Raw genomic sequence first — 12,593 nt, 5'->3', positions numbered from 1 at the left:
AAGGAATATAGGAAACAGCCATATGAATATATTAGTAGTTGAAAAAATTAGTTTAATGACAGACTCAAAAAAATTTTACCAATTAGCAGGTGGTGACACATTCTACTGCACTGACAAAAGTGTCTTTGGACCAGAAATCACAATGGAAAGACACCCAATAATTAGTGAACAACGTATTTTATCTTTGGCCTAAATGGCTAGATTTCCATTACTCTGCCTCACTTTACAGCAAATGGTCATTTTAAAGGATAAAATGGTTGAAAAAAAATATGAATCTTGCAGCCAATTCTGCTTTTCAGGAGGGTTTTTTTCTTTTAATGCAATTTTTCACCAGTTTGCTTGTATTCCAGCTCAGCTCATCTTGGCAGCCTTGATCAACAGTGTTATTTTGCCATTAAGTCAACTTCTGACATCTCAACTGCCTCATTTTAAGCACTTTCTGGATTTTATTCCCACTCATTCAGTTAACAGCAGTTAATTTCCAAAAACCCTACTTAATTTTCTACTGACTTCAGTGACAGAATTAGCTAACTTCTGTGTTAGCTGAACTAAGTCAGTCCTGAACATTTATGAAAATCTTAACTTAAATTCTAAGATTTAGTTTACTAAGCAGCTCAATTCAAAGTAATGTGGGTTATAAAAATCACATGATTTACACCTGTACTAAACAGTACCAAGTCACTCGGCTCCTCAGGTATTTTGCAATAGTTTAAAGATCCATTTTGTTTCTTTACGCAGGTTGTTTCCTTTCATTCTCTTTCCTCTGTGTTCTTTTATTAAAAAGCTCTCAAAAATAAAACATCTACCCTCTTCCCTCCAAAAAAACAAAAACCAAAACAAGACAATGGTTCTTTTGATTACATTTTGGAATAGACTCCATATACAAAACTTGTTGCAAACCAAAGATCAACTGAACCCTAAGATCTGCAGGTATTTTTCCAACTCACTTTTAATGTTGAATGGTATGATCGCTACATTTTTTCCAACACCTTCCAAAAGTTAAAGTCTTTTAAGCTGCAAATCATGCAACATAGTATTATGCTCAAATATATTACTTCTCCCGCATCCTCTGCAAGTGATTTGCAGAGCAGAGGTGTAAAGGTGTGAAATGGGTAAGGTCTACAGATGGCTGAACAAGATACAGGTTACATAATCTTAACTCAATTTCCCGATTTGGAAAAAAACTTTTGTTTCTTTTAAACTTTAGAAGTCTGTTTGGAATTTAGCCAAGATGTAAGTTAGTAGTAAGGCACTGAGCATCAATTTACTTCATCTAGTTTAGTGCTTTTTTTTAAACAAGCAGCATCATAAGTAATCAGAAGTCTCTGGTCCTGAAGACTGACAAGAAAAAACACTGATAAGGGTAGGTGAATGACTTAACTGAGAAAGAGTATTGCAGAAATCAATGAAGCTTGGGAGAGAAAACAGAGAAAATGGTATCGGAATCTCAAAGTAAAATACTAATGAAGGCCTATGCAACTGAAGGAACATTTCTCCTTGGGAACTGAGACCTTAAGGTGGGATATTAAAGACAGGTGCAAGAAAGGGAAAGACAGTAGAAGTCCAGGGAAGAAAGAAGCCAAAATGTTGCATTAAAATGGGGAAAACAGCAAAAACAAAACTTCTTTTGGAGATGGAAGTACTTGGAATCTTCCAGTAGTACAAAAGACAATTGTTTAAATTTAGGATCCTGGATAGGAGAGAATTAAGTGATTGGATTTTGCTACCCTTTGTTTAAAATGATCATGCAGATTGATGGCATGAGTGAAAAAACAGTAAACAGCAACAACAACAAAATAAAAAAAGTGCAGCATGAGAAGAAACAACAATTGCACCATTAAACAAGGTGATATCTGAAAAATATAGAAGTAATTAAAATGAAAAAAGTCTGACAAATTGAGACTTAGTAGCTATCTTTGCTCCTTCCCCTGAACCAAGATTGTGTTAACAAATCCTGTTCGATATAAAACAGACTTTTTGGATTAGTTATACGTGGCTGTGTGGTATTATCACTATCAGCATTAGAATCCATATTAGTTCTGGTCCAAATTAAGATATTCTATTAAGCCAAATATTCTATTTTTTTTTTTTAACCAAATTGTTTCAATACCTACACATGTATACATCTTTGCACATGCCAAGAGCTTGTAGCTTCAGGAAGAAAGAATGCATATGGTATTGCCGTTTGTAGAGTTCCTCCAATTTGCAATGCTTAAACATACCTAGAGGACTTAACGCAGCACTCTGGTCCAGTGCTCAGTAATCAAGAACATTTCTGGACAATGTATAGGTAAAAGTAGCTACAAATGAAGGCAAAGTCTTTTAACATAACCTCTTGCATAATCCCAAGCCAAATTCAACAGTGACATGCGTGATGGTTTCAAATTCTCTGTTAAGTCTCTTAATCTGTAGTGAAATAATACCAGACTAAAAGTGGAACTCCCGTTTGCAGAAGCTTAAGTAATTGATAACTTACACCTCAAAATATACATTTAGTTCAATTTTCTCATAACCTCCTAAAATATTTCTCGTTTAATCTTAGAGCAAAATTCAATTATTTTTTTTTTAAGTCCAAAAAAATTGCTTCCCTTGGCTTTCCTAAACATATTCTTAGCGCATAGCTTTCTAAGAAAATGCAATTTTTAAAATTAACATCTAAAAGCATCTCCTGGGCAATACTGTAACATTAACTGAAAATGTTCTGCAGAAGATTAGTTTTGCATATACTGGTGTTCATTGAAAAAAGTTAGAAGTGCAAAAAATAACTTCATGCCCATCTCTTAAATGTTGCACTACGTTATAAACTAACTATAAAAGAGTACTGTTATCCATGACAATTTCACATCAAGTATTTTAAAACTTGCCTACGATCATTTTAAGCTACTGCATCCTGGCAGCTCTTTTTATCAAGTGAAAGTGACTTAGCAACATTAATTTCCATAGAAGGAAAACACTGCCTTAATTAAAAAACAAACAACATTAAAAAAAAACCCTCTTGTAACTGTATACTCAAAGGAGTTTATACCTGCAAGAGCTGATGACTAAGGCAGTCTATGGAAAAAAATAGCATAATACAGCACCAAATGGGTTACATCTGTTGGGGAATGAGTGGGAAGAATTGCATTTGCTAGCAGAAATGGAATTAAGTCCGCTAGACTGACATGTCAGGAAGAACAGTTTATGAAACATTATTAAGTAACCCCTTTCCAATAGCTCAGCTCTGCAAAGCTTTATCTACTACTCAGTGCCACAGGTTTGTGTGCACGTGTGTGTGTGTGTGTGGGGGGGGTGTTGATGAGTAAGGAGACATTTTTCCATCATAGGAGAGAAGAGATTTGATTGTGTTCCTGAGTTTGAATTTACAGAAGAGAGCATTGTAGCAAGTCACGATGGGTTCTGCAACACCAAATGCTCATTCATTAGCTAACAGACCCATGACCCACTTCAGGCTTAAGTGTCATTACTGTATCATACATCAGAGCTAGCAAGGACTTAAGCTGATAAAAAACCCTCTGGATCTTCTACCAAAGAAGTGTAGCTTTTACGACCCAGCTAAAAGGAAAACATCCTGAGCTGTGGCAGTTCTGGTGCTTATTAAGGCTGAGGAGTTTATTCTGTTTGGTTACATTTAGAAAAGAAACTATGAAACTTATCTAGCATTTGAAACAGCTGGTATGCATAAGGTATTAAACTCAATGCCGTTTAAGCTTTACGTGGATAAATTAAATTCAGGTAATAAAAAAAGATTAAGAGTAGTAACATACATCCCCCCCCAATTAAAAAACTGAGAATGTTTTTCACAATTGCTCATTACATAAAAATTATATTTTAGTTTAATGCCTATCATTCATGTGATAGTATTTCCCATTCAAGACTTGAAAGGGTTGAAAATGATCATAACTTATTTATGACTGTGCTCTTGATTCATTCTCTCAAAACTGATCTAAGTGCATCACACTATCTACTTAAAACCTACAGTCATTTCCACCAACATGGTCTTTTCACTCTGTAAATTGTAGTATTCCTTCCCCCTGCATTTGATTATTTACCTCATTGTTAAACAGGTTACTATCCTTGCACAACACATTCATTGATATTTCCTGTCAAAAATTCACCATTCATTTTTTCCTAAATCATGTTAATATGAATTTATAATTGTTTGACAATCAAACCCAGATAATATCACTCTTCATCACACTCCACCTATAATCACAACTTCTGTCATAAATGGCTAACTTCCATACATAATAATACAAAACTTCCAATTACTGTCACTCAGGACACTGTCACAAACCACTCAAATTCAACATCTTAACTGATCATGACTGGATAACTTTACTGCTTAATGTTACTATTGAATGATGTTCTGAATCAGTAAGCATACAAATACTGGCAAAATAATACACCTTGAAGAAACATTGCCATAGGTTTTACTACACAGGGTAAGTTTTCAGGAATATTTGTGAAATCCTTGAAAAGCCAAAAGAATAAATAAAAAGGCAGAGATTGCGTGAAGTAAATTGTGGTTCCAGGGGATGGATGGGAGCCTGGCACAGAAAGAAAGACTGGAGGGACTTAAGTCCTCCCAGTTTTAATTGCGTGGTGATATATAACCTCTCCCCCAATCAGTGAGTATATCAGTTTTTAGCAGAGCATAGTTTCAGGGTTTTTATTTCACTTCTTATGCTATAATTGTCGTACTACCTAATTACATAAATCAAAAAAAAAAGATACACTAAAAGAGTTGGGTATAAACTCTAACCCTTCTTAGTTTACATCCATGACATCACCCACTCCATGATGCTATTTTAAAACAAGTCCATTGTGCAAACACTCAAGGAATGCAAACAAAATCTTTTTTCCCCCCTTGTGGTCATCCTGTGCTGCTTCAAGTGCAAGTCTCATTATTGTCACTTTAGTATCACAGGTTTCTGTCAGTCCCATGCATGTGATATTATCAGGGTTTGACTGCATATAATGCCAAATGCATCTTGAATCTTACTCTATCCTCATGTCACCTATTTTATAACTTGCTATACAACCCTAAACAACAGCTCCTTAACTTTTTTAAAGCTGACATACACATGAAGATTTTTTTTTTTTTTTTTACAAATAGTGTATTATTACAGTCCCAGTATAATATTTAGTTAGCAAGTATTCATTGTGATTGGTATTGTTGCAAAAGTCTAGTATATGGATTCCCAAAAGACACAGTAGTTAGATACTAATGGAAGAAATGACATTTTGTCATTTGAAAGTTGTTAAGTGTTTGCATAGACTTTATAAGAAACCTGGTAAAGTTGTTAAACCATTTAAGTCTTAATCCGTATTTCCCAGCATAAGTCAACTCAACACTGATCAGACCATAAAATGTTCATAGGAATCATAAGCATGACTTTTACTGATTCCTGTCCTAGAACATGCCCCCCCCTCCCAAAAAAAAAGAAAATAATAAAAGTAACATGATATTAAGGTTACATACTCTCAAAGTAAGGAAGAAAATGTTAAAATCTGACAACTCTATACCAGTTATACATGAGTTAACTATTGTATGCAAAGTATCATTTCCCCTAGATGCACATAACTTAAAAATACTACCCTCACTATAATGCTACATTAGCTCCAATGACACATGACAGTATTTTATCTCTTCTCTAAGAGGGAACATTTTAGTTTTGTCAGCACACCTAAAAATCTCTTGAAAACATGTTTGCTTTTGGAGACCAATACACTGCCCAAAAGCAGTTCTAGAAACCTGTTATTATACAGATCACTAAGATTTACTGACAAAGTGCAGCTTCTGTTTCATGTTTAGTTGAGCATAAACTATTTCGTTTGATGCAACTTATTCTAATTCTTATTCCAGAATGTCTTCAAATATTTTAAAACTTTCATTTCAAATAATATTTTGTGCAGAAAATTTGAGCTGACATGATACAGATCTGATTCAATTACCTCCAATTTCTCAAATGAATACAATGACAATTGAACTCTCCCATAAACTACAAAAAGGTTTCCAAACAATTACTAGGATAAGTGGTGTTTTGTTTTGCTTTTTTAAAGAAATGTGTCAAAGCAACTCTGAGATTTAATACTGAAATTTAATTTTAAATATACACATTTTTTCACTATGTATAAAACAAAATAGTCTGCTTTATATTCTTCTCATATTCAGTCTTCTGGACCTTGACGTATTAAAAATAACTTATATTAATCTAAAGTTTTTCCTTCAACTATATTTTAAATTGCATTTGAGAAAAAAAGGTATATAAAAAAACACTTGCACAATAGAGTGGTTCCACATTCAATCTTTATCTCATGTTTATTAATTTGTGTGCTGTGTCTACCATGTGGTATTTTACACCTCACAGAATGAAAAAAAAAGATTAAAACAGATTTACTACTACTATTATCTACTGCATTTCCCATTTATTATCATTTTAAATATTTATTTTATTTTTATTTAAAAAAAATTCAAGTCACAAGCAGCCTCTACATGGAAGTAGCTTTTCCTCCTCCTCAACTCACTTAACAGAACAAGTTTTCAACACAATTTCAACACAAACTATGTCCAATAATGAACAATGTAATTTGCCATTAAGTGACTGAAAGCTATTAAAAAGTCAGCTTGGCTTCTCTTAAAATGAAAGGACCCGATATATTCACAACTTACAGGGGGGCACTACCAGGAGTCTTCTATAAGTAGCTCTGCACATATTTGTTTCTGCAACACCTATATTCATGTCATTAGTACAAGCAGAAAAATAGGCTGATACAAGGAGTATATGATTATCCATTGTAACTCTTCAGTATGCAAGACTTTAGAAAAAAAAAAAAAAATAATAATAAAAAAATAAATAAAAATCAAACCTACACATATATCCAAGCACACTATTCAATCCTGACTTTGGCAATTTGTCTGCAAGTGAACTTGTTCTTCAAGAAATTTTATAAATAAAAATCAGTAACATATATTACTACTGGATACTACAAAACAAACATGAGCTATACACTAAAGAGAACATTCTATTTCTATCAGAACTACACCTACGTTACAGATGTTTAAGGATCAGTGGAGTGGGACTGCACTATATCTTTTCAAAGCATCAAAACATTTTCCCCAAAAGCTAAGATGAGAAGATACCAAGGCACCTTCAGAGTGGCTTATATACTAACCTTTCTGTACTCCCAAGAGGGGAGGGGAATTCTCTTGGGGTGTTCTGTCAGGTTCCTGGGGAGGTACAACCATGGGAAGTGTATGCACCGGTACACGTGGAACCTTTAAAAAGATCAATTAAAATTATTATTTTTTTTAATTAAAAAAAACAAATTAAGAAAAATATATCATCTTGGTAAACATTTACTTTTAAATGGTTAGGTTTCATTAATTAAACCAGAGGCATGCTTGCTAGCACACACTCCATTCCACTTTGCCTTAAACTGTGCACTGCATGTTATTCATTCCAAATATACCATTTTTCTTGACACATACTATATCCTCCCAATCTACTACTTCCAAATCAGTTGTAGAATGCTTGTACTGGGTCTGTAAATAAAACCATCTAGCATCTCATGTCCAGAAAGATGAGAGAGAAATGTGGAGGCCCACACTACCCATTACACAAGTAAATTAGGCACATAGGAAATGTCTGTTATCCACTACAGGACTACAACATTAACAAACTGGTCTTCTTCATATTACCTGCAGAAGGGGTGAGACACAGTAGGGAACTGCTATATATTATTTTCTGTATGTTGGAATTTTAGTTCTGTTACTGACAGCTTAAAACAGTGGTGCCCAGCCTTTTTGCCTTGCGGGCCAGGAGGGCAATGCCAGATCCCTCCGTGGGCTGGATCTAGGTTGGGAGCCACGGGTCAAGTATATACTACAGTTCACAATCACCAGTGTTTTATATAAGTAGCCTACCCAATTTTACATAGTGAACACTGCCATTTCAAGTTATACTACAGCCAGGAATCACAGAAGATACTGCTCACTGAAACTTTGTAATGCACTGCACATCTATGTAACCAGTATAATTATACCACTGATGCACTATTCATCAAATTAAATTTGGAAATGTTAATTAGCATATTAACCTATACATATGTGCTCCTTCCTGGAGTAACTATATACAGTTTTTGAGCTATATGTTGTCAGCATCTCTTTTCTTAGAAGTTGGGATAGATGAGGGACATGTCTGTAGCAGGAACTAAAAGAACATTGTCTGGATAATCCAGCAAGTAGGAAACCACGTGGCTGTCATTCTGGGTTCTTCTGTAGGCTGGGATTTTCCTAAGGTGTTAGCCACTTAGTTCTCAAAACTCATCAAAAACCCTAATCCAGGCCTTCTTTATTTGCAAGCTTTCAGGTACACGTGCTCTTCCTCAGGCATAGGGGAATGCAAAGATCATAAAACTTCTCCCAGGTAGAAATGAAAATTCATATTGTACAGGACAGCTGGAGGGTGGTATAATTTCTCCTGGTTGGAAAAGTTAATTTTATGCAAATTAGGCTAGGATAAAAGTTAGAGCAGTCTTTTAGACCAACACGACTACAAACTTTACCCCCAGTTCAGGGCTTGGCATTCAATGGCCCTCAGGCTAGATCTGGCCCACAAAGAGGTCCAATGTGGAAGAAGTTGATGCCATGGGGCTATGCTGTGACATATATCCCTTCTGTACTACTTCCCCCCACTGCATGCTCCTCTGCTAGCAAGCTTATCCTTGATGTAGAAAAAGGGTCGAGTATGTAGCAGCTGGGGCGAAGAGGGTGAAGGGAAAGGGGCAAAAGCCTGCCACTTGCAGGGACTGGAGCTGACCCATATCCTCATTCTCTTAGTCCCTACTGAAAAATCCCAGGCAGATGCATTCACTGAATCTAAGATGTCAATGGAGAAACCAGAAATAAGACTAAAGAAATAGCTAAGTAATTTTTAAAAAGTTACAGAAGAGTTTTATTTGTTATTGTAGAAATACCATACACTTTACCTGAGACTGATCCTGAGAAGGTGGTGTGAGCTGGGACATGTCGGTGGTAGGTACTGACAGAACATTGTTTGGATAATCCAGCAAGTAAGAAACCACATTGGTATGCCCACCCTTTGCAGCTTCTATGAGCATTGTTGAACCATCCTGGGATGATAGTTTGGAGAGAGAAAAATGCAATGAGGTGAATTCTTCTGCACTCTGTATTATAAAAAATGCAGAGATTTGTCTATGGATTAAAGTTTTTCAGCTTTGCATTTATATCAAACATCAGCTACCCAGGAGTTTTAAGCTGTATGTTAAAAAAAGAAAAAAAAAGCAATCATAAGATTTGTGTATTATCCTGAGTAATTTAATTTGAATACCTTGAGCCGATGAGTGGGGTCTGCCCCATGAGCTAGAAGGAGCTCAACTACTGCGAGGTGGCCTCCTGCACAGGCCAGTGACACCACTGTATGATCATTATTAGCTGTAGCCCTATTAACGTTGGCACCTAGAAACAAAACATCAAGCAAAATTAACAAGAATTTCTCATTTTTAAAATTTCAAATGAAAACAAGGAAAAACCACCAGCTCTGGTGAATGTACATCTAAAAGAAAATATCAGCTCCCAGAAGCATATTACATCTTAAGAACAGAACAGAGACAATTAAATTTCAAACACAATTCAGAAATTAAAGTGAATGATTTTAGATTAACTGATTGTTTACATCTAGATTTATAATGTTTTTGTAAAATACAGTAGCATTACACAAGGAGGGAATGCATGCACTTAAAATATTCAAACTACTTTTAGAAGGGTTTTTTTTTTTTTATATTTTAAGAAAAAGGAACATTATTCTGTGCCCTAGCATGGTGCTATTTTTTTTCATTGTTTTTCCCCAGAATACACTGGGAAACACCCAGTTGCAAGATTTTAAAATAAAAAAAAAATGCAGGAAATATCTACCACATACCAAAGTTTTGATTCACTAATCTATACAATTCAGTGGAAAGTAGTCTCAGTAAAAATACTTTAGTACTCAAGTAATGAATTGCCTGCATAAGGCAATGTGGTTGAGATTAACAATTCTACAAAATATGAGTAGTTAAAATATGCCAACACAAACGTACTAGACAGCACAAAAAGAATAAGAACTTCAAGTACTATCCAGGGGTCAGCAACCCTCAACACATGTGCCAGAGCATGGCATGTGAAGTCATTTTGCTTGTCATGCCACAGCTAGCCTGGGCTCTGGACAGGCCTCTGTCAAGAGCCACAGAGCCTAGGCTGCTCACAGCAGGGAGACTACAAACAGCTGCACCAGGCTCTGTGGAGCCCCAGCCCAGCTCCTTACTGACAGCAGGTGCATGCATGTCTCAAGGTGAACAGTGGGGAAGGGGCTGGGGCCAGGGATGAGCTGCCACAACAAGGATCAGGCCGCACATGGCTCCCCCACTATCTGCCCCGCCACACCAGCATCTTACAAGTCAAGGTGTCAGGACCTTTTGGCACTCCGCCCAAAAATGTTGCCAGCCCCTGTGCTATATAAAAGCAGCATAAGTGACTGAAGTGACACTTGAGAATTTTTAAGTGGATACTAATATTTTACCTTTGCTAATGAGAAATTGTACAGTGCATAAGTGACCAGCTCTTGCAGCCTTCATTAGTGGTGTCCTTCCACCTTCAGATTCATGTTCCTGTTACAAAGGTACATAAAAAAAATACTGTAAGTACTGGAAAATATATTGTAACCAACAATCTTTGTAGCTGAAATTCTGTTTAATGGATGAATAGATCTAAAATTATGTTTCTATTGCCTAGACTGTTCTGAAAATTCCACCAGTATATTTTCATTCAGTTGCTTAAAAAGGTCCCAGTACACCTAAGTAGCAAGTGACATCTGTCAATGTAAGCTATTGAGATCACATCACCACTCTACCGATCTTACAAGAAAATCTCCTAGTCTACACAACACAACTTTACCTCCTGCCTCTAAAGCAGTGGTTCTCAGCTGGGCTGCCACAAAAATTTGCCAGAGTTGCTGAGACACCAGAACCTCCATTGCCTCGCACACCTCCATTTTCAGAAGGCATGTCCGAGACTAACTGAGAAGTGCTTGTCTGCCTTATATTAATGTATGCAGGCATGTCATTTCTGTTTCAGCTCTTCCAGGTTCAGCTCTAATGTGTTTCCCCAAACAGAGGCATCCAGGGCAGTTCTACTGGGTACCAGAAGCATTTTTCTCCAAGCTGCTGCTGCAGGATGCCATTTTACAAGGGTGTAAAGGGTGATGCTGAAGTAAGAAATGTTTTGTCCCAAATCACCACATGGGAATTTGCTAAGATCAGAATGATTTGCTATCAAATGTTTTGAAAAGATCACCACCCACAGAAAAAAAATGTATCAAGTTTCCACAAGAGCCATAAATATGAGGGTTTCGGGGTAGGGCAGGAATTTCTGTTGACAAAAAATTATAGAACAAGGGAGCTGGAAAGTTTGAAGGATAATCTGAATTTCAATGGTGACCTATCAGATATGGTTTACCAAAACAAAAGCATAAGGTAAAAAGAACAAGTAGAAGCGCACGTAGTAGAGCTGCGAGAAACAGCACCGTTCCATTTCGACTTCTGTTTTGCCATTTTGACAGTGTTTTGTTTTGAAGCACTGTTCCATTTTGTTTTGTCAAAACTGTTTCATCATTTCCTGTTTAGCCCATAGGCTATAATAGGGAATGATAAAAATGCCTGTAAGTGTTATTTCTTGCCCGATTAGGATGGAAACTGCAGGGATGGTAGCCCCATCTGAGGGCATGACGCTGCCTGGCAAGATTTAAGGAGACAGGTGTAGGGGTTTCTGGGAAACTGCACCTCAAAAACTGCTAAAAGCAAAATTCATATCACTTGCTGGCACCAGATCTGGGGGCCCATGCCCCCAGGAGGGATGTGCAGGACTCCTCCAGGGTTGCAGGCCCCCCAGATCTGTGCATGGGATGGCAGCAGCCTACACCCAGAACCAGGAAAACTGTTGCCTCCACTGGCTCCAGGCAGGATAAAAGCATCCTGTCATCCCATGCATAGATCTGGGGGCCCGCACCCCCAGGAGGAGTAGGCAGGACTAGGAGGGCAGGTTGAGCTCCATGGGGCTGGCGGAGGCACTCAGAGTAGCCCTGGCTCTCCCCGCCTCCGGGCTGCACTGCGAGTGGCTCCACCGGCCCCACTGAGCTCAACCCAGTAGTGGGAGAGCTGGTGGTGGAGCCGCTTGGAGCACAACCCTGGCAAGCACAGCCTGTCGGCAGGAGGCTCCAAGCAGCTCTGCCACTGGCTCTCCCGCCACCAGGCTGAGCTCTGTGGGGCTGGCAGAGCCACTCTGAGCACAGCCCTGGCTCTCCCCCACCTCCCATCACTGGGATGCTTCAAAACATTGAGTGCCCTCATTTCATTTCAAAGCTGTTTCCAAGTCTTTTGTTTAGTTTCAATTTCACTGTTTTAAACCTCAAAATGCATCAAAACAGCTTCAAAACGAAACACCCATCAAAATTTCGCACAGCCCTGACTTAAGTGGCACGGAAGATTTTACACCAGAAACAATGATGACAACTTCCGAACATTGCATCCTTTCAGTT

The 12,593-nt window shown here is 37.4% G+C and overlaps 1 protein-coding gene across 9 annotated transcripts in view; it reads right to left on the bottom strand.

Moving 5' to 3' along the window:
- ANKHD1 (ankyrin repeat and KH domain containing 1) overlaps positions 1-12,593 on the bottom strand; it is a 162,395-nt gene that overhangs the window by 50,503 nt on the left and 99,299 nt on the right. For all 9 annotated transcript variants that reach the window (XM_090021008.1, XM_090021009.1, XM_090021011.1 and 6 more), the window contains 4 exons: positions 10,581-10,668; positions 9,354-9,481; positions 8,992-9,135; positions 7,177-7,279 (listed from right to left, as the gene is read on the bottom strand). In XM_090021008.1, the coding sequence (XP_089877134.1) occupies positions 7,177-7,279; positions 8,992-9,135; positions 9,354-9,481; positions 10,581-10,668 (463 nt within the window). The remainder of the gene's footprint in view (positions 1-7,176; positions 7,280-8,991; positions 9,136-9,353; positions 9,482-10,580; positions 10,669-12,593) is intronic.

The sequence above is a fragment of the Crocodylus siamensis genome, chromosome 10 (assembly GCF_052110815.1).
Source record: "Crocodylus siamensis isolate JL-2025a chromosome 10, ASM5211081v1, whole genome shotgun sequence".
NCBI lineage: Eukaryota > Metazoa > Chordata > Crocodylia > Crocodylidae > Crocodylus > Crocodylus siamensis.
The sequence above is the reverse complement of the archived record's forward strand: the minus strand, read 5'-3'. Positions and strand labels throughout refer to the sequence as shown.